The 25,433-nt window shown below is 55.8% G+C and overlaps 1 protein-coding gene across 4 annotated transcripts in view; it reads left to right on the top strand.

Moving 5' to 3' along the window:
• The window catches only part of ZBTB7B (zinc finger and BTB domain containing 7B), a 53,091-nt gene that overhangs the window by 15,458 nt on the left and 12,200 nt on the right, over positions 1-25,433 (top strand). For 2 of the 4 annotated variants that reach the window (XR_005774720.1, XM_040411155.1), the window contains exons 1-3: positions 345-557; positions 17,472-17,530; positions 22,541-23,601. Coding sequence is in view for 3 of the 4 variants with exons in the window: in XM_040411155.1 (XP_040267089.1) it covers positions 518-557; positions 17,472-17,530; positions 22,541-23,601 (1,160 nt within the window). In the remaining variant the exon portion in view is untranslated. Of the gene's footprint in view, positions 1-344; positions 558-17,471; positions 17,531-22,540; positions 23,602-25,433 lie in introns of those variants that run through there. The other 2 variants (XM_040411156.1, XM_040411157.1) reach the window with 2 other exon arrangements.

Here is a 25,433-nt window from a genome sequence, read left to right on the forward strand (position 1 = left end):
TGTGTGGACACGGCCTGTGACATGTACTGTGCGGACACGGCCTGTACGCCCCTGTGACATGTACTGTGCGGACACGGCCTGTGACATGTACTGTGTGGACACGGCCTGTGACATGTACTGTGCGGACACGGCCTGTGACATGTACTGTGCGGACACGGCCTGTGACATGTACTGTGCGGACACGGCCTGTGACATGTACTGTGCGGACACGGCCTGTACGCCCCTGTGACATGTACTGTGTGGACACGGCCTGTGACATGTACTGTGTGGACACGGCCCTGTGGGTTCCTCACACCCTCAGCCTCAGATAAGGAAGTTGCCAGCTGATGGGCGTCTTAAAGGCACAGGCTGCACTGTGGGGACCCCTGTGTGCCGCGGCCGGGCTGCGTACAGATAACGAGCGGCTGATTAGCACACCACCACCTCTCCATTTCCTCATGAGCGGGGACGGCTGCACCTGCTGACTCATCTTGTTGTGCTGGTGAAGTGTCAGCTCTGTGGCCCGGGATGCCCCTCCATGGCGGTTGATGAGGCGGACTGGCCGGGGCACATTCCAGGTGACTCTCCAGATTCTCTGCTGCTGTCATTAGTTGTGTTTTTCTGGCTGATGAGATTAGTGTGGAGGGCGTGCGGCGGTAATGAGCGACGACACACCGCTCAGCCATGTGTGTACTGCCGGCTACTGCCCGGCTCTCCTGTGTGTCAGTCTTCACTGCGCTCCTGGCATTCTGTTCATGAAGCAGCAAGCTCCAGATGAATGAGATCCGATGTCCTGTGGGGTGATTATCAGAGATGCCCAGAACTCGTCTGACCAGGAAGGGGTTAATGCTCAGTAGTACAGACCCCCCACAGATTTCGGGGTGCAGAGTGCTTTCGGCTCCTGTGTGTGATGGCCCCGGGGTCCCTGTGAGTGAACTCTGGGACCTGGTCGGATGTGCGGGGGTCCCCGGGGGGAGGGAGATTACAGATGATGAAATGGGAGAGAAATCGCTGAACAGCGGGAGATGCTCTCATTATCCTGGGGCCTGGGGACCTCCGCCCGCGCCGCGCAACACGCTCAGCTATTGCATGAGAACCTCCGTACGTGGGGGTCACCCAGGATTAGTGGGCCGTGCGGGGACTTACTGCTTGTAGGACCCTCCTCTGTGCGGTGACCCTGGTAGTTGTAGGACCCTCCTCTGTGCTGTGACCCCGGTAGTTGTAGGACCCTCCTCTGTGCTGTGACCCTGGTAGTTGTAGGACCCTCCTCTGTCCGGTGACCCTGGTAGTTGTAGGACCCTCCTCTGTGCTGTGACCCCGGTAGTTGTAGGACCCTCCTCTGTGCTGTGACCCTGGTAGTTGTAGGACCCTCCTCTGTGCTGTGACCCCGGTAGTTGTAGGACCCTCCTCTGTGCTGTGACCCTGGTAGTTGTAGGACCCTCCTCTGTGCTGTGATCCCGGTAGTTGTAGGACCCTCCTCTGTGCTGTGATCCCGGTAGTTGTAGGACCCTCCTCTGTGAGGTGACCCCGGTAGTTGTAGGACCCTCCTCTGTGCGCTGACCCCGGTAGTTGTAGGACCCTCCTCTGTGTGGGGACTTAGTAGTTGTAGGACCCTCCTCTGTGCGGGGACTTAGTAGTTGTAGGACCCTCCTCTGTGCGGTGACCCCGGTAGTTGTAGGACCCTCCTCTGTGCGGGGACTTAGTGGTTGTAGGACCCTCCTCTGTGCGGTGACCCCGGTAGTTGTAGGACCCTCCTCTGTGCGGTGACCCCGGTAGTTGTAGGACCTTCCTCTCTGTGGTGACCCCGGTGGTTGTAGGACCTTCCTCTCTGTGGTGACCCCGGTGGTTGTAGGACCTTCCTCTCTGTGGTGACCCCGGTAGTTGTAGGACCTTCCTCTGTGTGGTGACCCCGGTAGTTGTAGGACCCTCCTCTGTGCGGTGACCCCGGTAGTTGTAGGACCTTCCTCTGTGCGGTGACCCCGGTGGTTGTAGGACATTCCTCTCTGCGGTGACCCCGGTGGTTGTAGGACCCTCCTCTGTGAGGTGACCCCGGTAGTTGTAGGACCCTCCTCTCTGCGGTGACCTCGGTAGTTGTAGGACCCTCCTCTGTGTGGTGACCCCGGTGGTTGTAGGACCTTCCTCTGTGTGGTGACCCCGGTAGTTGTAGGACCCTCCTCTGTGCGGTGACCCCGGTAGTTGTAGGACCTTCCTCTGTGTGGTGACCCCGATAGTTGTAGGACCTTCCTCTGTGCGGTGACCCCGGTAGTTGTAGGACCCTCCTCTGTGCTGTGACCCTGGTAGTTGTAGGACCTTACTCTCTGTGGTGACCCCGGTGGTTGTAGGACCTTCCTCTCTGTGGTGACCCCGGTGATTGTAGGACCTTCCTCTGTGTGGTGACCCCGGTAGTTGTAGGACCCTCCTCTGTGCGGTGACCCCGGTAGTTGTAGGACCTTCCTCTGTGCGGTGACCCCGGTAGTTGTAGGACCCTCCTCTGTGTGGTGACCCCGGTAGTTGTAGGACCCTCCTCTGTGTGGTGACCCCGGTGGTTGTAGGACCTTCCTCTCTGTGGTGACCCCGGTAGTTGTAGGACCCTCCTCTGTGCGGTGACCCCGGTAGTTGTAGGACCTTCCTCTGTGCGGTGACCCTGGTAGTTGTAGGACCCTCCTCTGTGCGGTGACCCCGGTAGTTGTAGGACCCTCCTCTGTGCGGTGACCCCGGTAGTTGTAGGACCCTCCTCTGTGAGGTGACCCTGGTAGTTGTAGGACCCTCCTCTCTGCGGTGACCTCGGTAGTTGTAGGACCCTCCTCTGTGTGGTGACCCCGGTGGTTGTAGGACCTTCCTCTGTGTGGTGACCCCGGTAGTTGTAGGACCCTCCTCTGTGCGGTGACCCCGGTAGTTGTAGGACCTTCCTCTGTGTGGTGACCCCGATAGTTGTAGGACCTTCCTCTGTGCGGTGACCCCGGTAGTTGTAGGACCCTCCTCTGTGCTGTGACCCTGGTAGTTGTAGGACCTTACTCTCTGTGGTGACCCCGGTGGTTGTAGGACCTTCCTCTCTGTGGTGACCCCGGTGATTGTAGGACCTTCCTCTGTGTGGTGACCCCGGTAGTTGTAGGACCCTCCTCTGTGCGGTGACCCCGGTAGTTGTAGGACCTTCCTCTGTGCGGTGACCCCGGTAGTTGTAGGACCCTCCTCTGTGTGGTGACCCCGGTAGTTGTAGGACCCTCCTCTGTGTGGTGACCCCGGTGGTTGTAGGACCTTCCTCTCTGTGGTGACCCCGGTAGTTGTAGGACCCTCCTCTGTGCGGTGACCCCGGTAGTTGTAGGACCTTCCTCTGTGCGGTGACCCTGGTAGTTGTAGGACCCTCCTCTGTGCGGTGACCCCGGTAGTTGTAGGACCCTCCTCTGTGCGGTGACCCCGGTAGTTGTAGGACCCTCCTCTGTGAGGTGACCCTGGTAGTTGTAGGACCCTCCTCTGTGCGGTGACCCCGGTAGTTGTAGGACCCTCCTCTGTGCGGCGACTTAGTGGTTGTAGGACCCTCCTCTGTGCGGTGACCCCGGTAGTTGTAGGACCTTCCTCTGTGTGGTGACCCCGGTGGTTGTAGTACCTTCCTCTGTGCGGTGACCCCGGTGGTTGTAGGACCTTCCTCTGTGTGGTGACCCCGGTAGTTGTAGGACCCTCCTCTGTGTGGTGACCCCGGTAGTTGTAGGACCTTCCTCTGTGTGGTGACCCCGGTGGTTGTAGGACCTTCCTCTGTGCGGTGACCCCGGTGGTTGTAGGACCTTCCTCTGTGTGGTGACCCCGGTAGTTGTAGGACCCTCCTCTGTGAGGTGACCCTGGTGGTCGTAGGACCTTCCTCTCTGTGGTGACTCCGGTGGTTGTAGGACCTTCCTCTGTCTGGTGACCCCGGTAGTTGTAGGACCTTCCTCTGTGTGGTGACCCCGGTGGTCGTAGGACCTTCCTCTGTGTGGTGACCCCGGTGGTTGTAGGACCTTCCTCTGTGTGGTGACCCCGGTAGTTGTAGGACCCTCCTCTGTGCGGTGACCCCGGTAGTTGTAGGACCTTCCTCTGTGCGGTGACCCCGGTAGTTGTAGGACCCTCCTCTGTGTGGTGACCCCCTATAATGGGCGTGTGAGATGATACTTTTGGGCATTTTCCTAATGAGACAGTGCTGTGGGAGGAGTCTTGCAGTGGGCGTGGCTATGCATGGTTGTTATAGTCCTGTGTGTGGTGCACCCCAGTCTGACCTCTGGATAGCAGATGATTGGTGACCTGAGTGCTGGAATGTCAGAAAGTGCCGCCTGCATATTTCATGAGCTTCCTGCATTACTGAGACGATGTCCTCCCCCTCCCTGTAAAATATTCATCTCCCTCACACAATATGGGGGGCATTATAGGATGTGGGGCGGCCTCGCACCTGATGGGACGCGGTGTCTGCGGCCTCGCACCTGATGGGACGCGGTGTCTGCGGCCTCGCACCTGAAGGGACGCGGTGTCTGCGGCCTCGCACCTGATGAGACGCGGTGTCTGCGGCCTCGCACCTGAAGGGACGCGGTGTCTGCGGCCTCGCACCTGAAGGGACGCGGTGTCTGCGGCCTCGCACCTGAAGGGACGCGGTGTCTGCGGCCTCGCACCTGATGGGACGCGGTGTCTGCGGCCCCGCACCTGATGGGACGCGGTGTCTGCGGCCCCGCACCTGATGGGACGCGGTGTCTGCGGCCCCGCACCTGATGGGACGCGGTGTCTGCGGCCCCGCACCTGATGGGACGCGGTGTCTGCGGCCCCGCACCTGATGGGACGCGGTGTCTGCGGCCTCGCACCTGATGGGACGCGGTGTCTGCGGCCCCGCACCTGATGGGACGCGGTGTCTGCGGCCCCGCACCTGATGGGACGCGGTGTCTGCGGCCCCGCACCTGATGGGACGCGGTGTCTGCGGCCCCGCACCTGATGGGACGCGGTGTCTGCGGCCCCGCACCTGATGGGACGCGGTGTCTGCGGCCTCGCACCTGATGGGACGCGGTGTCTGCGGCCTCGCACCTGATGGGACGCGGTGTCTGCGGCCTCGCACCTGATGGGACGCGGTGTCTGCGGCCTCGCACCTGATGGGACGCGGTGTCTGCGGCCCCGCACCTGATGGGACGCGGTGTCTGCGGCCTCGCACCTGATGGGACGCGGTGTCTGCGGCCTCGCACCTGATGGGACGCGGTGTCTGCGGCCCCGCACCTGATGGGACGCGGTGTCTGCGGCCCCGCACCTGATGGGACGCGGTGTCTGCGGCCCCGTACCTGATGGGACGCGGTGTCTGCGGCCCCGCACCTGATGGGACGCGGTGTCTGCGGCCCCGCACCTGATGGGACGCGGTGTCTGCGGCCTCGCACCTGATGGGACGCGGTGTCTGCGGCCTCGCACCTGATGGGACGCGGTGTCTGCGGCCTCGCACCTGATGGGACGCGGTGTCTGCGGCCTCGCAACTGATGGGACGCGGTGTCTGCGGCCCCGCACCTGATGGGACGCGGTGTCTGCGGCCTCGCACCTGATGGGACGCGGTGTCTGCGGCCTCGCACCTGATGGGACGCGGTGTCTGCGGCCTCGCACCTGATGGGACGCGGTGTCTGCGGCCTCGCACCTGATGGGACGCGGTGTCTGCGGCCTCGCACCTGATGGGACGCGGTGTCTGCGGCCTCGCACCTGATGGGACGCGGTGTCTGCGGCCTCGCACCTGATGGGACGCGGTGTCTGCGGCCCCGCACCTGATGGGACGCGGTGTCTGCGGCCCCGCACCTGATGGGACGCGGTGTCTGCGGCCCCGCACCTGATGGGACGCGGTGTCTGCGGCCCCGCACCTGATGGGACGCGGTGTCTGCGGCCCCGCACCTGATGGGACGCGGTGTCTGCGGCCCCGCACCTGATGGGACGCGGTGTCTGCGGCCTCGCACCTGATGGGACGCGGTGTCTGCGGCCTCGCACCTGATGGGACGCGGTGTCTGCGGCCCCGCACCTGATGGGACGCGGTGTCTGCGGCCCCGCACCTGATGGGACGCGGTGTCTGCGGCCCCGCACCTGATGGGACGCGGTGTCTGCGGCCCCGCACCTGATGGGACGCGGTGTCTGCGGCCCCGCACCTGATGGGACGCGGTGTCTGCGGCCCCGCACCTGATGGGACGCGGTGTCTGCGGCCCCGCACCTGATGGGACGCGGTGTCTGCGGCCCCGCACCTGATGGGACGCGGTGTCTGCGGCCCCGCACCTGATGGGACGCGGTGTCTGCGGCCCCGCACCTGATGGGACGCGGTGTCTGCGGCCCCGCACCTGATGGGACGCGGTGTCTGCGGCCCCGCACCTGATGGGACGCGGTGTCTGCGGCCCCGCACCTGATGGGACGCGGTGTCTGCGGCCCCGCACCTGATGGGACGCGGTGTCTGCGGCCCCGCACCTGATGGGACGCGGTGTCTGCGGCCCCGCACCTGATGGGACGCGGTGTCTGCGGCCCCGCACCTGATGGGACGCGGTGTCTGCGGCCCCGCACCTGATGGGACGCGGTGTCTGCGGCCCCGCACCTGATGGGACGCGGTGTCTGCGGCCCCGCACCTGATGGGACGCGGTGTCTGCGGCCCCGCACCTGATGGGACGCGGTGTCTGCGGCCCCGCACCTGATGGGACGCGGTGTCTGCGGCCCCGCACGTGATACGGTGTGTAAGTTGACAGAAGGGCGTGGGGGGAGCAGGCACCAGGAAGGCGGGGGAGGGGTGTGTGCCCACCTGTCCTACTTAACAGGGCGGCCTGCAGGATTGTCAGGACGATGACGGAGAACCAGTCGGATCAGTGAGCGGGGCGCGGCCGGGCGGAGGCCGACAACTTACCGCCAGCCTCGCCTCAGTAACCCTTTCCTGCCCGAATACTATGTGGGGGCCACACAGTCAGTGGTGTCCCCTCATCTCCTCCTGTGTCAGTCATTAGTGTCCCCTCATCTCCTCCTGTGTCACAGTCATTAGTGTCCCCTCATCTCCCTGTGTCACAGTCAGTGGTGTCCCCTCATCTCCTCCTGTGTCACAGTCATTAGTGTCCCCTCATCTCCCTGTGTCACAGTCATTAGTGTCCCCTCATCTCCTCCTGTGTGTCAGTCATTAGTGTCCCCTCATCTCCCCTGTGTCACAGTCATTAGTGTCCCCTCATCTCCTCCTGTGTCACAGTCATTAGTGTCCCCTCATCTCCCTGTGTCACAGTCATTAGTGTCCCCTCATCTCCCTGTGTCACAGTCATTAGTGTCCCCTCATCTCCCTGTGTCACAGTCATTAGTGTCCCCTCATCTCCCCTGTGTCAGTCATTAGTGTCCACTCATCTCCTCCTGTGTCACAGTCATTAGTGTCCCCTCATCTCCCTTTGTGTCACAGTCATTAGTGTCCCCTCATCTCCCCTGTGTCACAGTCATTAGTGTCCCCTCATCTCCCTGTGTCACAGTCATTAGTGTCCCCTCATCTCCCTGTGTCACAGTCATTAGTGTCCCCTCATCTCCTCCTGTGTCACAGTCATTAGTGTCCCCTCATCTCCCTGTGTCACAGTCATTAGTGTCCCCTCATCTCCCTGTGTCACAGTCATTAGTGTCCCCTCATCTCCCCTGTGTCAGTCATTAGTGTCCCCTCATCTCCCCGTGTGTCACAGGCATTAGTGTCCCCTCATCTCCCCCTGTGTCACAGTCATTAGTGTCCCCTCATCTCCCTGTGTCACAGGCATTCGTGTCCCCTCATATCCCCCTGTGTGTCCCTGTGTGTCCCAGTCATTAGTGTCCCCTCATCTCCTCCTGTGTGTCAGTCATTAGTGTCCCCTCATCTCCCTGTGTCACAGTCATTAGTGTCCCCTTATCTCCCCCCCTGTGTCAGTCATTAGTGTCCCCTCATCTCCCCGTGTGTCACAGTCATTAGTGTCCCCTCATCTCCTCCTGTGTGTCACAGTCATTAGTGTCCCCTCATCTCCCCCCCTGTGTCAGTCATTAGTGTCCCCTCATCTCCCCGTGTGTCACAGTCATTAGTGTCCCCTCATCTCCCCGTGTGTCACAGTCATTAGTGTCCCCTCATCTCCCTGTGTCAGTCATTAGTGTCCCCTCATCTCCTCCTGTGTGTCAGTCATTAGTGTCCCCTCATCTCCCTGTGTCACAGTCATTAGTGTCCCCTCATCTCCTCCTGTGTCACTCATTAGTGTCCCCTCATCTCCTCCTGTGTCAGTCATTAGTGTTCCCTCATCTCCCTGTGTCACAGTCATTAGTGTCCCCTCATCTCCTCCTGTGTGTCACAGTCATTAGTGTCCACTCATCTCCTCCTGTGTCAGTCATTAGTGTTCCCTCATCTCCCCCCTGTGTCACAGTCATTAGTGTCCCCTCATCTCCCCCTGTGTCAGTCATTAGTGTCCCCTCATCTCCCCCTGTGTCAGTCATTAGTGTCCCCTCATCTCCCTGTGTCAGTCATTAGTGTCCCCTCATCTCCCTGTGTCACAGTCCTTAGTGTCCCCTCATCTCCCCGTGTGTCACAGTCATTAGTGTCCCCTCATCTCCCTGTGTCACAGTCATTAGTGTCCCCTCATCTCCTCCTGTGTGTCAGTCATTAGTGTCCCCTCATCTCCCCCTGTGTCAGTCATTAGTGTCCCCTCATCTCCCTGTGTCACAGTCATTAGTGTCCCCTCATCTCCTCCTGTGTCAGTCATTAGTGTCCCCTCATCTCCCCCCTGTGTCACAGTCATTAGTGTCCCCTCATCTCCCTGTGTGTCAGTCATTAGTGTCCCCTCATCTCCCCCTGTGTCAGTCATTAGTGTCCCCTCATCTCCCTGTGTGTCACAGTCATTAGTGTCCCCTCATCTCCCTGTGTCAGTCATTAGTGTCCCCTCATCTCCCCCTGTGTCACAGTCATTAGTGTCCCCTCATCTCCCCCTGTGTCAGTCATTAGTGTCCCCTCATCTCCCTGTGTCAGTCATTAGTGTCCCCTCATCTCCCTGTGTGTCACAGTCATTAGTGTCCCCTCATCTCCCTGTGTCACAGTCATTAGTGTCCCCTCATCTCCCCGTGTGTCACAGTCATTAGTGTCCCCTCATCTCCCCGTGTGTCACAGTCATTAGTGTCCCCTCATCTCCCCGTGTGTCACAGTCATTAGTGTCCCCTCATCTCCCCCCTGTGTCACAGTCATTAGTGTCCCCTCATCTCCTCCTGTGTCAGTCATTAGTGTCCCCTCATCTCCCCGTGTGTCACAGGCATTAGTGTCCCCTCATCTCCCTGTGTGTCACAGTCATGTGTCCCCTCATCTCCTCCTGTGTGTCAGTCATTAGTGTCCCCTCATCTCCCTGTGTCACAGTCATTAGTGTCCCCTCATCTCCTCCTGTGTCAGTCATTAGTGTCCCCTCATCTCCCTGTGTCACAGTCATTAGTGTCCCCTCATCTCCCCCTGTGTCAGTCATTAGTGTCCCCTCATCTCCTCCTGTGTCAGTCATTAGTGTCCCCTCATCTCCCTGTGTCACAGTCATTAGTGTCCCCTCATCTCCTCCTGTGTCACTCATTAGTGTCCCCTCATCTCCTCCTGTGTCACAGTCATTAGTGTCCCCTCATCTCCCCTGTGTCACAGTCATTAGTGTCCCCTCATCTCCCCGTGTGTCACAGTCATTAGTGTCCCCTCATCTCCCTGTGTCACAGTCATTAGTGTCCCCTCATCTCCCTGTGTGTCAGTCATTAGTGTCCCCTCATCTCCCTGTGTCAGTCATTAGTGTCCACTCATCTCCTCCTGTGTCACAGTCATTAGTGTCCCCTCATCTCCCTGTGTCACAGTCATTAGTGTCCCCTCATCTCCTCCTGTGTGTCAGTCATTAGTGTCCCCTCATCTCCCTGTGTGTCACAGGCATTAGTGTCCCCTCATCTCCTCCTGTGTCAGTCATTAGTGTCCCCTCATCTCCTCCTGTGTCACTCATTAGTGTCCCCTCATCTCCTCCTGTGTCACAGTCATTAGTGTCCCCTCATCTCCCCGTGTGTCACAGTCATTAGTGTCCCCTCATCTCCTCCTGTGTCAGTCATTAGTGTCCCCTCATCTCCCCGTGTGTCACAGTCATTAGTGTCCCCTCATCTCCCTGTGTCACAGTCATTAGTGTCCCCTCATCTCCTCCTGTGTCACAGTCATTAGTGTCCCCTCATCTCCCTGTGTCAGTCATTAGTGTCCCCTCATCTCCCTGTGTCAGTCATTAGTGTCCCCTCATCTCCTCCTGTGTGTCAGTCATTAGTGTCCCCTCATCTCCCCTGTGTCACAGTCATTAGTGTCCCCTCATCTCCTCCTGTGTGTCAGTCATTAGTGTCCCCTCATCTCCCTGTGTCACAGTCATTAGTGTCCACTCATCTCCTCCTGTGTCACAGTTATTAGTGTCCCCTCATCTCCCTGTGTCACAGTCATTAGTGTCCCCTCATCTCCCTGTGTCACAGTCATTAGTGTCCCCTCATCTCCCTGTGTGTCACAGTCATTAGTGTCCCCTCATCTCCTCCTGTGTCAGTCATTAGTGTCCCCTCATCTCCCTGTGTCACAGTCATTAGTGTCCCCTCATCTCCCTGTGTCACAGTCATTAGTGTCCCCTCATCTCCCTGTGTCACTCATTAGTGTCCCCTCATATCCCCCCCTGTGTCACAGTCATTAGTGTCCCCTCATCTCCCTGTGTCACAGTCATTAGTGTCCACTCATCTCCTCCTGTGTCACAGTTATTAGTGTCCCTTCATCTCCCTGTGTCACAGTCATTAGTGTCCCCTCATCTCCTCCTGTGTGTCAGTCATTAGTGTCCCCTCATCTCCCTGTGTGTCACAGTCATTAGTGTCCCCTCATCTCCTCCTGTGTCACAGTTATTATCGTCCCCTCATCTCCCTGTGTGTCACAGTCATTAGTGTCCCCTCATCTCCCTGTGTCACAGTCATTAGTGTCCCCTCATCTCCTCCTGTGTCACAGTTATTATCGTCCCCTCATCTCCCTGTGTGTCACAGTCATTAGTGTCCCCTCATCTCCCTGTGTGTCACAGTCATTAGTGTCCCCCCAGTACTGGTTGTGGCCCCTGACTGTGATTAGCACTGTGTGCCCTTATCTGTGGGGGGTGCGGGGTGGGCCGGGGCCCCTCCTCCTCTTATCTGACTGTTTGCTCGGTGCTCGCTCGCTCCGGCTCTCTTGATATTTGGTTTCTAGGGTCCTCCCAGACAAACAGAGAGCAGCGGCGTCTCCTCAGCCCTGCCGCCCCCTCTCTGCTGGCACTGCTCTGTACGCAGCTGGACGGGGGAGCGTCCTCTTCATAGTGTTACCTATGGGGGGGGGGCTCCAGCGTCCTCTTCATAGTGTTACCTATGGGGGGCTCCAGCGTCCTCTTCATAGTGTTACCTATGGGGGGCTCCAGCGTCCTCTTCATAGTGTTACCTATGGGGGGGCTCCAGCGTCCTCTTCATAGTGTTACCTATGGGGGGCTCCAGCGTCCTCTTCATAGTGTTACCTATGGGGGGGCTCCAGCGTCCTCTTCATAGTGTTACCTATGGGGGGCTCCAGCGTCCTCTTCATAGTGTTACCTATGGGGGGCTCCAGCGTCCTCTTCATAGTGTTACCTATGGGGGGCTCCAGCGTCCTCTTCATAGTGTTACCTATGGGGGGCTCCAGCGTCCTCTTCATAGTGTTACCTATGGGGGGGCTCCAGCGTCCTCTTCATAGTGTTACCTATGGGGGGCTCCAGCATCCTCTACATAGTGTTACCTATGGGGGGCTCCAGCGTCCTCTTCATAGTGTTACCTATGGGGGGCTCCAGCGTCCTCTTCATAGTGTTCCTTATGGGGGGCTCCAGCGCCCTCTTCATAGTGTTACCTATGGGGGGCTCCAGCGTCCTCTTGATAATGTTACCTATAAGGGCCTTAACATCCCCTATACAGAGGAGGGGGGTCCTTGTTTTTCATGTCCTTTATTCGGGGGGGTCCTCTTTTTAATGTCCCCTGTGCGGGGGGGGGTCCTTGTTTTTCATGTCCTTTATTCGGGGGGGTCCTCTTTTCAATGTCCCCTGTGCGGGGGGTGGATGTGTCTTGTGATTTCGGGGTCTGACTCAGGATTCCCCCTCCCGTCTGATGGTCAGTGCCCGCCCCTAGCACGATGTTTCAGCCCCCCCACCCTTCCTGGCTGCAGAGCTTGCAATCTAGTAGAGTGCTGTCACATGAGCCGTGGTCACGTTTCCCCTTTTCTGCTCGGGTGACGTGGCTGTCTGGGGGTTGTCAGGCTGCGGTGAGGTGTCAGCCCTCCCCCTTCAACTCTTTGTCTCTTGTGGGTAAACATAAGCTTTCTTGTGGATGGGTGCCAGCGTGAAGGGGGGGCTGCCCTGCCAGGATCCTGGTGCTCTGCGCCAACAGGGCGTTGTGTTTACTTAGTCTACCTGCACCCCCTTTATCCTGGGGGCAGATGATGGGGGAGGGGTCGGCTGCAGGAATCGTCTGCTTTACATTTCCTGCCTATACCACCTGTGTGCCCGCTGCTGCCCAGGGTGAATCTGCCTGCTGTAATAGGGGGGCACATGTCAGGTACAGGGGTGACCTGATCACTGCTGTAATAGGAGGTCACATGTCAGGTACAGGGGTGACCCGATCACTGCTGTAATAGGAGGTCACATGTCAGGTACAGGGGTGACCCGATCACTGCTGTAATAGGGGGTCACATGTCAGGTACAGGGGTGACCCGATCACTGCTGTAATAGGGGGTCACATGTCAGGTACAGGGGTGACCTGATCACTGCTGTAATAGGAGGTCACATGTCAGGTACAGGGGTGACCTGATCACTGCTGTAATAGGAGGTCACATGTCAGGTACAGGGGTGACCCGATCACTGCTGTAATAGGAGGTCACATGTCAGGTACAGGGGTGACCTGATCACTGCTGTAATAGGAGGTCACATGTCAGGTACAGGGGTGACCTGATCACTGCTGTAATAGGAGGTCACATGTCAGGTACAGGGGTGACCTGATCACTGCTGTAATAGGGGGGCACATGTCAGGTACAGGGGTGACCTGATCACTGCTGTAATAGGGGGGCACATGTCAGGTACAGGGGTGACCTGATCACTGCTGTAATAGGGGGTCACATGTCAGGTACAGGGGTGACCTGATCACTGCTGTAATAGGAGGTCACATGTCAGGTACAGGGGTGACCCGATCACTGCTGTAATAGGGGGGCACATGTCAGGTACAGGGGTGACCTGATCACTGCTGTAATAGGAGGTCACATGTCAGGTACAGGGGTGACCTGATCACTGCTGTAATAGGAGGTCACATGTCAGGTACAGGGGTGACCTGATCACTGCTGTAATAGGGGGTCACATGTCAGGTACAGGGGTGACCTGATCACTGCTGTAATAGGAGGTCACATGTCAGGTACAGGGGTGACCTGATCACTGCTGTAATAGGAGGTCACATGTCAGGTACAGGGGTGACCCGATCACTGCTGTAATAGGAGGTCACATGTCAGGTACAGGGGTGACCCGATCACTGCTGTAATAGGAGGTCACATGTCAGGTACAGGGGTGACCTGATCACTGCTGTAATAGGAGGTCACAGGTCAGGTACAGGGGTGACCCGATCACTGCTGTAATAGGAGGTCACAGGTCAGGTACAGGGGTGACCTGATCACTGCTGTAATAGGGGGTCACATGTCAGGTACAGGGGTGACCTGATCACTGCTGTAATAGGAGGTCACATGTCAGGTACAGGGGTGACCTGATCACTGCTGTAATAGGAGGTCACATGTCAGGTACAGGGGTGACCCGATCACTGCTGTAATAGGGGGTCACATGTCAGGTACAGGGGTGACCTGATCACTGCTGTAATAGGGGGGCACATGTCAGGTACAGGGGTGACCTGATCACTGCTGTAATAGGGGGGCACATGTCAGGTACAGGGGTGACCTGATCACTGCTGTAATAGGAGGTCACATGTCAGGTACAGGGGTGACCCGATCACTGCTGTAATAGGAGGTCACAGGTCAGGTACAGGGGTGACCTGATCACTGCTGTAATAGGAGGTCACATGTCAGGTACAGGGGTGACCTGATCACTGCTGTAATAGGAGGTCACATGTCAGGTACAGGGGTGACCCGATCACTGCTGTAATAGGGGGTCACATGTCAGGTACAGGGGTGACCCGATCACTGCTGTAATAGGAGGTCACATGTCAGGTACAGGGGTGACCTGATCACTGCTGTAATAGGAGGTCACATGTCAGGTACAGGGGTGACCTGATCACTGCTGTAATAGGGGGTCACAGGTCAGGTACAGGGGTGACCTGATCACTGCTGTAATAGGGGGTCACATGTCAGGTACAGGGGTGACCTGATCACTGCTGTAATAGGAGGTCACATGTCAGGTACAGGGGTGACCTGATCACTGCTGTAATAGGAGGTCACATGTCAGGTACAGGGGTGACCTGATCACTGCTGTAATAGGAGGTCACATGTCAGGTACAGGGGTGACCTGATCACTGCTGTAATAGGAGGTCACATGTCAGGTACAGGGGTGACCTGATCACTGCTGTAATAGGAGGTCACATGTCAGGTACAGGGGTGACCTGATCACTGCTGTAATAGGAGGTCACATGTCAGGTACAGGGGTGACCCGATCACTGCTGTAATAGGAGGTCACATGTCAGGTACAGGGGTGACCTGATCACTGCTGTAATAGGAGGTCACATGTCAGGTACAGGGGTGACCCGATCACTGCTGTAATAGGAGGTCACATGTCAGGTACAGGGGTGACCTGATCACTGCTGTAATAGGAGGTCACATGTCAGGTACAGGGGTGACCCGATCACTGCTGTAATAGGGGGTCACAGGTCAGGTACAGGGGTGACCCGATCACTGCTGTAATAGGAGGTCACATGTCAGGTACAGGGGTGACCTGATCACTGCTGTAATAGGAGGTCACATGTCAGGTACAGGGGTGACCTGATCACTGCTGTAATAGGAGGTCACAGGTCAGGTACAGGGGTGACCTGATCACTGCTGTAATAGGAGGTCACATGTCAGGTACAGGGGTGACCTGATCACTGCTGTAATAGGAGGTCACATGTCAGGTACAGGGGTGACCTGATCACTGCTGTAATAGGAGGTCACATGTCAGGTACAGGGGTGACCTGATCACTGCTGTAATAGGAGGTCACATGTCAGGTACAGGGGTGACCTGATCACTGCTGTAATAGGAGGTCACATGTCAGGTACAGGGGTGACCTGATCACTGCTGTAATAGGAGGTCACATGTCAGGTACAGGGGTGACCTGATCACTGCTGTAATAGGAGGTCACATGTCAGGTACAGGGGTGACCCGATCACTGCTGTAATAGGAGGTCACATGTCAGGTACAGGGGTGACCTGATCACTGCTGTAATAGGAGGTCACATGTCAGGTACAGGGGTGACCCGATCACTGCTGTAATAGGAGGTCACATGTCAGGTACAGGGGTGACCTGATCACTGCTGTAATAGGAGGTCACATGTCAGGTACAGGGGTGACCCGATCACTGCTGTAATAGGGGGTCACAGGTCAGGTACAGGGGTGACCCGATCACTGCTGTAATAGGAGGTCACATGTCAGGTACAGGGGTGACCTGATCACTGCTGTAATAGGAGGTCACATGTCGGGTACAGGGGTGACCCGATCACTGCTGTAATAGGAGGTCACATGTCAGGTACAGGGGTGACCCGATCACTGCTGTAATAGGAGGTCACATGTCAGGTACAGGGGTGACCTGATCACTGCTGTAATAGGAGGTCACATGTCAGGTACAGGGGTGACCTGATCACTGCTGTAATAGGAGGTCACATGTCAGGTACAGGGGTGACCCGATCACTGCTGTAATAGGGGGTCACATGTCAGGTACAGGGGTGACCTGATCACTGCTGTAATAGGGGGGCACATGTCAGGTACAGGGGTGACCTGATCACTGCTGTAATAGGGGGGCACATGTCAGGTACAGGGGTGACCTGATCACTGCTGTAATAGGAGGTCACATGTCAGGTACAGGGGTGACCTGATCACTGCTGTAATAGGAGGTCACAGGTCAGGTACAGGGGTGACCCGATCACTGCTGTAATAGGAGGTCACATGTCAGGTACAGGGGTGACCTGATCACTGCTGTAATAGGAGGTCACATGTCAGGTACAGGGGTGACCTGATCACTGCTGTAATAGGAGGTCACATGTCAGGTACAGGGGTGACCTGATCACTGCTGTAATAGGAGGTCACATGTCAGGTACAGGGGTGACCTGATCACTGCTGTAATAGGAGGTCACATGTCGGGTACAGGGGTGACCCGATCACTGCTGTAATAGGGGGTCACATGTCGGGTACAGGGGTGACCCGATCACTCTGTCACATGTCGGGGTCCCCGGCCCCTTCGGTGACACCCGGTGGTTGTGGCGTGTGGTTACTATGACCCTTGCTGCGCAGGGTGGGGGTGGGGAGGCCGGGTGCTATCTTGGTTCAGGGGGTTGTTATGAGCCCCTGGATGGGAGCGGCAGGACAATCCGAGCAAAGTCCTTCAAGCTGCCACCATAAAAGAAGGCGCCCCGCCCGCCACTTCTGTCAGGTGGGGGAGGGGGTCTGAGTGCACCTGGGCACTGGGCTATCACCTTCCTCCCCACCTGCTGCTGGCGCCCCAGGGTGGTGGCCGAGAGGAGTGAGGTCTTATTAACCCTTCGGCAGTTACCCAGACAGTGGCCATAGAGCTGGCACTCTACACTGGGGGCACCCCTGGGCTGAGGAGCTCACACTCTAGGCAGGTGAATGCCCGTCGCACAGCATCTGCCATCCTCTGTTGTAATGGGATTTTGTTGGTGCGCTGGGTTTGGTGGTGAAGTGGTTAAGGCCGGTTACGCGGCACCTGAGCGGTCCTGAGCCTTTGCCAACTGGCGCCTCCCCAGGACCCGTTTAATACCCCTCGCCTGCCTGGCATTTTCACAGCTTTGAATGGAGGGCGTGCCCCGGATCTGTTGGCCCCGTTCTCGCCCCGCGGGGCCCCCTCCCGGCCCTCTCCTATAATTACAGGGCAGATTCTGGTCATTAAGATTCCTGCCCTGTGACTCGGGACGGTGCCCTCACACCAGTTTAGCAGGAGCCTCCCTGTCCCAGAAACTCCTGTGTCATGCAGATGGCACCGCAGTCACATGACTCATTGCTGCTGGCACCTGGGGGGATGGCGCGGGCCGGTGCCACCTGTCGGCCATGTTGTCTGGGGCGAGGCGTGAGGCACGGTGTTCTCAGCCCCTGATGGCAATCTCACATGCCGTCTGAAGACGACACACAGCGAGGCCCCTCCCCCTTCCAGTCTCCTTCCCCTCCACCCCCACTCACCCCAACTTCAAAGGGGGCGCAGCTCTGTCTTCCCTTTGCACTTCTGGGAAGTTTGTATGTGGGCGACTCTCGCTCTGTTCACCAGTCTGTGTCGGGTGATTTTTGGGGTGACGTTTCTCTTTTGTCTCATTGACAGTGATCTGGGAGGTGAGGAGCGTGCGGCTGAAAGACGTGTGGACGAGGCTCACCCCACAGGTACGAGGCGGAGTCCTTCCTGTCTTACATGTGTCGGACGCCATGTTGTAGCTGTTGGAGGAGATGTTCTCCTGCGGCTGGTACCTCATCAGGTGTTGGGGTGTGTGTTGTAGCGGTGTCCGGTGGTCTGTGTGTGTTGTAGCGGTGTCCGGTGGTCTGTGTGTGTGGTAGCGGTGTCTGGTGGTCTGTGTGTGTGGTAGCGGTGTCTGGTGGTCTGTGTGTGTGGTAGCGGTGTCTGGTGGTCTGTGTGTGTTGTAGCGGTGTCCGGTGGTCTGTGTGTGTTGTGGCGGTGTCCGGTGGTCTGTGTGTGTTGTGGCGGTGTCCGGTGGTCTGTGTGTGTTGTGGCGGTGTCCGGTGGTCTGTGTGTGTTGTGGCGGTGTCCGGTGGTCTGTGTGTGTTGTGGCGGTGTCCGGTGGTCTGTGTGTGTTGTGGCGGTGTCCGGTGGTCTGTGTGTGTTGTGGCGGTGTCCGGTGGTCTGTGTGTGTTGTGGCGGTGTCCGGTGGTCTGTGTGTGTTGTGGCGGTGTCCGGTGGTCTGTGTGTGTTGTGGCGGTGTCCGGTGGTCTGTGTGTGTTGTAGCGGTGTCCGGTGGTCTGTGTGTGTTGTAGCGGTGTCCGGTGGTCTGTGTGTGTTGTAGCGGTGTCCGGTGGTTGTAGGGTGTGTGGTGTGTTTATGTTTTGAAGTTCAGTACAGGGTGTATATGCAGTGTAGTGTGATAGTCCTGGATATAACATGGTGTATACGCGGTGTAGTGTGATAGTCCTGGATATAACATGGCGTATACGCGGTGTAGTGTGATAGTCCGGGATATAACATGGCGTATACGTGGTGTAGTGTGATAGTCCGGGATATAACATGGCGTATACGTGGTGTAGTGTGATAGTCCTGGATATAACATGGTGTATACGCGGTGTAGTGTGATAGTCCGGGATATAACATGGCGTATACGCGGTGTAGTGTGATAGTCCGGGATATAACATGGCGTATACGCGGTGTAGTGTGATAGTCCTGGATATAACATGGCGTATACGCGGTGTAGTGTGATAGTCCTGGATATAACATGGCGTATACGCGGTGTAGTGTGATAGTCCTGGTTATAACATGGTGTATACGCGGTGTAGTGTGATAGTCCTGGATATAACATGGCGTATACGCGGTGTAGTGTGATAGTCCTGGTTATAACATGGTGTATACGCGGTGTAGTGTGATAGTCCTGGATATAACATGGCGTATACGCGGTGTAGTGTGATAGTCCGGGATATAACATGGCGTATACGTGGTGTAGTGTGATAGTCCTGGATATAACATGACGTATACGCGGTGTAGTGTGATAGTCCTGGATATAACATGGTGTCTACGCGGTGTAGTGTGATAGTCCTGGTTATAACATGGTGTATACGCGGTGTAGTGTGATAGTCCTGGTTATTACATGGTGTATACGCGGGTGATAGTCCTGGATATAACATGGCGTATACGCGGTGTAGTGTGATAGTCCTGGTTATAACATGGTGTATACGCGGTGTAGTGTGATAGTCCTGGATATAACATGGCGTATACGCGGTGTAGTGTGATAGTCCTGGTTATAACATGGTGTATACGCGGTGTAGTGTGATAGTCCGGGATATAACATGGTGTATATGCGGTGTAGTGTGATAGTCCTGGTTATTACATGGTGTATACGCGGTGTAGTGTGATAGTCCTGGATATAACATGGCGTATACGCGGTGTAGTGTGATAGTCCTGGTTATAACATGGTGTATACGCGGTGTAGTGTGATAGTCCGGGATATAACATGGCGTATACGCGGTGTAGTGTGATAGTCCGGGATATAACATGGCGTATACGCGGTGTAGTGTGATAGTCCTGGTTATAACATGGTGTATATGCGGTGTAGTGTGATAGTCCTGGTTATTACATGGCGTATACATGGTGTAGTGTGATAGTCCTGGTTATTACATGGTGTATACGCGGTGTAGTGTGATAGTCCTGGTTATAACATGGTGTATACGCGGTGTAGTGTGATAGGCTTGGGAAATAACATGGCGTATATGCGGTGTAGTGTGATAGTCCTGGTTATTACATGGTGTATACGCGGTGTAGTGTGATAGTCCGGGATATAACATGGTGTATACGCGGTGTAGTGTGATAGTCCGGGATATAACATGGCGTATACGCGGTGTAGTGTGATAGTCCGGGATATAACATGGCGTATACGCGGTGTAGTGTGATAGTCCTGGTTATAACATGGTGTATATGCGGTGTAGTGTGATAGTCCTGGTTATTACATGGCGTATACGTGGTGTAGTGTGATAGTCCTGGTTATTACATGGTGTATACGCGGTGTAGTGTGATAGTCCTGGTTATAACATGGTGTATACGCGGTGTAGTGTGATAGGCTTGGGAAATAACATGGCGTATATGCGGTGTAGTGTGATAGTCCTGGTTATTACATGGTGTATACGCGGTGTAGTGTGATAGTCCGGGATATAACATGGTGTATACGCGGTGTAGTGTGATAGTCCGGGATATAACATGGCGTATACGCGGTGTAGTGTGATAGTCCTGGTTATTACATGGTGTATACGCGGTGTAGTGTGATAGTCCTGGATATAACATGGTGTATACGCGGTGTAGTGTGATAGTCCTGGTTATTACATGGCGTATACGCGGTGTAGTGTGATAGTCCGGGATATAACATGGCGTATACGCGGTGTAGTGTGATAGTCCTGGATATAACATGGTGTATACGCGGTGTAGTGTGATAGTCCTGGTTATAACATGGCGTATACGCGGTGTAGTGTGATAGTCCTGGTTATAACATGGTGTATACGCGGTGTAGTGTGATAGTCCTGGTTATTACATGGCGTATACGCGGTGTAGTGTGATAGTCCGGGATATAACATGGTGTATACGCGGTGTAGTGTGATAGTCCGGGATATAACATGGCGTATACGCGGTGTAGTGTGATAGTCCTGGTTATTACATGGTGTATACGCGGTGTAGTGTGATAGTCCTGGATATAACATGGCGTATACGCGGTGTAGTGTGATAGTCCTGGTTATTACATGGCGTATACGCGGTGTAGTGTGATAGTCCGGGATATAACATGGCGTATACGCGGTGTAGTGTGATAGTCCTGGATATAACATGGCGTATACGCGGTGTAGTGTGATAGTCCGGGATATAACATGGTGTATACGCGGTGTAGTGTGATAGTCCTGGATATAACATGGCGTATACGCGGTGTAGTGTGATAGTCCTGGATATAACATGGCGTATACGCGGTGTAGTGTGATAGTCCGGGATATAACATGGTGTATACGCGGTGTAGTGTGATAGTCCGGGATATAACATGGTGTATACGCGGTGTAGTGTGATAGTCCTGGATATAACATGGTGTATATGCGGTGTAGTGTGATAGTCCTGGATATAACATGGTGTATACGCGGTGTAGTGTGATAGTCCGGGATATAACATGGCGTATACGCGGTGTAGTGTGATAGTCCGGGATATAACATGGCGTATACGCGGTGTAGTGTGATAGTCCTGGTTATTACATGGTGTATACGCGGTGTAGTGTGATAGTCCTGGATATAACATGGTGTATACGCGGTGTAGTGTGATAGTCCGGGATATAACATGGTGTATACGCGGTGTAGTGTGATAGTCCTGGATATAACATGGTGTATACGCGGTGTAGTGTGATAGTCCTGGTTATTACATGGTGTATACGCGGTGTAGTGTGATAGTCCTGGATATAACATGGTGTATACGCGGTGTAGTGTGATAGTCCGGGATATAACATGGTGTATACGCGGTGTAGTGTGATAGTCCTGGATATAACATGGTGTATACGCGGTGTAGTGTGATAGTCCGGGATATAACATGGTGTATACGCGGTGTAGTGTGATAGTCCGGGATATAACATGGCGTATACGCGGTGTAGTGTGATAGTCCGGGATATAACATGGCGTATACGCGGTGTAGTGTGATAGTCCTGGTTATAACATGGCGTATACGCGGTGTAGTGTGATAGTCCTGGTTATAACATGGCGTATACGCGGTGTAGTGTGATAGTCCTGGATATAACATGGTGTATACGCGGTGTAGTGTGATAGTCCTGGTTATTACATGGTGTATACGCGGTGTAGTGTGATAGTCCTGGATATAACATGGCGTATACGCGGTGTAGTGTGATAGTCCGGGATATAACATGGTGTATACGCGGTGTAGTGTGATAGTCCGGGATATAACATGGTGTATACGCGGTGTAGTGTGATAGTCCTGGATATAACATGGCGTATACGCGGTGTAGTGTGATAGTCCTGGATATAACATGGCGTATACGCGGTGTAGTGTGATAGTCCTGGTTATTACATGGTGTATACGCGGTGTAGTGTGATAGTCCTGGATATAACATGGTGTATACGCGGTGTAGTGTGATAGTCCGGGATATAACATGGTGTATACGCGGTGTAGTGTGATAGTCCGGGATATAACATGGCGTATACGCGGTGTAGTGTGATAGTCCTGGATATAACATGGCGTATACGCGGTGTAGTGTGATAGTCCGGGATATAACATGGTGTATACGCGGTGTAGTGTGATAGTCCGGGATATAACATGGTGTATACGCGGTGTAGTGTGATAGTCCGGGATATAACATGGCGTATACGCGGTGTAGTGTGATAGTCCTGGATATAACATGGCGTATACGCGGTGTAGTGTGATAGTCCTGGTTATAACATGGCGTATACGCGGTGTAGTTGTGATAGTCCGGGATATAACATGGCGTATACGCGGTATATTCGGTGTCTAGATGGCTGCTTGTTAACCCTTTCTTTCCTGTATCCGCTCTCACAGTTTGCAGACATTGAGAGGAAGTGCGTCTCTTATCTGTGACTCTCCAATGTGAGATCAGATATTGCTGTGATCTGCGGGGCCCCCATAGAGCTGTGTACCCCGCACCATGCACAGGGTTGCGCTCTGACGGCTGCGCTCTTCTCCTGCAGGTGGTGATGGCGAGCTGTGAGGACGATCTGATCGGGATCCCGTTCCCCGAACACAGCAGTGAGCTCCTGAGCAGCCTGAACGAGCAGCGGCACCGCGGGGTCCTGTGTGACATCACCATCAAGACTCAGGGGCTGGAGTACCGCACGCACCGCGCCGTGCTGGCCGCCTGCAGCCACTACTTCCGCAAGCTCTTCACGGGGAAGCGGGGCTCTGGGAAAGCGGCCCGGGACGTGTGCCATCTGGACTTCCTAAAGCCGGACGCTCTGGGTGCCCTGCTGGACTTTGCCTACACGGCCACGCTCACAATCAGTAATGCCACCATGCGTGACGTGTTGCGCGCCGCCCGCCTCCTGGAGATCCCGTGTGTGGTGGAGGCCTGCGTGGAGATCCTGCGCTCTAATGGCGGCAGCTGGGAGGAGCTGGGTGGCGACGCTGAGGATCTGGAAGGCTTCATACGCGCTCGCCAGTATCTAGAGTGCTATGGTGCACAGGAGAACGGCGAGGACGCCACCCCCCCTCCGGAGGCAGAGAGCCCCCCGCCACCCGTCCACTCCATACCGCTACCACAGAAGCCCGTGCAGCTCATCCCCCGCAAGCACAGGAGGAAGTTCCTACAAGTAAACCCCAGCCAGAGGGCCCAGAATGGGGGCCCTTACCTGGCGGAGGAGGAGTCCATGGAGCACGCAGACAGCCCGGCAGAGGCACCCTCACCTGCCGACTTACCTCCCAGCGACAGCAGCTATGAGCGCTTCACCCCTGAGCACGGACTGGGGGGGCAGCACATCTTTGTCCCCCCATCGCCCCCTGAAGACCTCTTATCGGACGAGGAGACCCCCGAAATGCTGTACGTCTCCGCCCTGGATACTGAGATCCCCGAATCCGTTTCTGCGTCCCCGGACGGCGCGGACAAGCTGGTGAGGAAGCGGCGCTCGCAGATGCCCCAGGAGTGTCCCGTGTGCCACAAAATCATCCATGGTGCCGGCAAGCTGCCACGCCACATGCGCACCCACACCGGGGAGAAGCCATTCGTGTGTCAGGTCTGCGGGGTCCGATTCACCAGGTAAGTGACCTGTGTGCGGGCGACACCTACCCCGTGCCCCCCCCCCCCCAACAGGCCATGTGATGCGTCCGGTGTAGTGCTGCCCTCTAGAGGATGGATAATGATCAGTCCTGTGTAGTACTGCCCTCTAGAGGATGGATGATGATCAGTCCTGTGTAGTGCTGCCCTGTACTGCCCTCTAGAGGATGGATGATGATCAGTCCTGTGTAGTGCCGCCCTCTACTGCCCTCTAGAGGATGGATGATGATCAGTCCTGTGTAGTGCTGCCCTGTACTGCCCTCTAGAGGATGGATGATCAGTCCTGTGTAGTGCCGCCCTCTACTGCCCTCTAGAGGATGGATGATGATCAGTCCTGTGTAGTGCTGCCCTGTACTGCCCTCTAGAGGATGGATGATGATCAGTCCTGTGTAGTGCCGCCCTCTACTGCCCTCTAGAGGATGGATGATGATCAGTCCTGTGTAGTGCTGCCCTGTACTGCCCTCTAGAGGATGGATGATGATCAGTCCTGTGTAGTGCCGCCCTCTACTGCCCTCTAGAGGATGGATGATGATCAGTCCTGTGTAGTGCTGCCCTGTACTGCCCTCTAGAGGATGGATGATGATCAGTCCTGTGTAGTGCTGCCCTGTACTGCCCTCTAGAGGATGGATGATGATCAGTCCTGTGTAGTGCCGCCCTCTACTGCCCTCTAGAGGATGGATGATGATCAGTCCTGTGTAGTGCCGCCCTCTACTGCCCTCTAGAGGATGGATGATGATCAGTCCTGTGTAGTGCTGCCCTGTACTGCCCTCTAGAGGATGGATGATGATCAGTCCTGTGTAGTGCTGCACTGTACTGCCCTCTAGAGGATGGATGATGATCAGTCCTGTGTAGTGCCGCCCTGTACTGCCCTCTAGAGGATGGATGATGATCAGTCCTGTGTAGTGCTGCACTGTACTGCCCTCTAGAGGATGGATGATGATCAGTCCTGTGTAGTGCTGCTCTCTAGAGGATGGATGATGATCAGTCCTGTGTAGTGCCGCCCTGTACTGCCCTCTAGAGGATGGATGATGATCAGTCCTGTGTAGTGCTGCACTGTACTGCCCTCTAGGGGATGGATGATGATCAGTCCTGTGTAGTGCCGCCCTGTACTGCCCTCTAGAGGATGGATGATGATCAGTCCTGTGTAGTACTGCCCTCTAGAGGATGGATGATGATCAGTCCTGTGTAGTACTGCCCTCTAGAGGATGGATGATGATCAGTCCTGTGTAGTGCTGTACTGTACTGCCCTCTAGAGGATGGATGATGATCAGTCCTGTGTAGTACTGCCCTCTAGAGGATGGATGATGATCAGTCCTGTGTAGTGCTGTACTGTACTGCCCTCTAGAGGATGGATGATGATCATTCCTGTGTAGTGCTGCCCTGTACTGCCCTCTAGAGGATGGATGATGATCAGTCCTGTGTAGTGCCGCCCTGTACTGCCCTCTAGAGGATGGATGATGATCAGTCCTGTGTAGTGCTGCCCTCTAGAGGATGGATGATGATCAGTCCTGTGTAGTGCTGCCCTGTACCCCCCTCTAGAGGATGGATGATGATCAGTCCTGTCTAGTGCTGCCCTCTAGAGGATGGATGATGATCAGTCCTGTGTAGTGCTGCCCTGTACTGCCCTCTAGAGGATGGATGATGATCAGTCCTGTCTAGTGCTGCCCTCTAGAGGATGGATGATGATCAGTCCTGTGTAGTGCTGCCCTCTAGAGGATGGATGATGATCAGTCCTGTGTAGTGCTGCCCTGTACTGCCCTCTAGAGGATGGATGATGATCAGTCCTGTGTAGTGCCGCCCTGTACTGCCCTCTA

The sequence above is a fragment of the Bufo bufo genome, chromosome 11 (genome assembly GCF_905171765.1).
Source record: "Bufo bufo chromosome 11, aBufBuf1.1, whole genome shotgun sequence".
NCBI classification, from domain to species: Eukaryota; Metazoa; Chordata; class Amphibia; order Anura; family Bufonidae; genus Bufo; species Bufo bufo.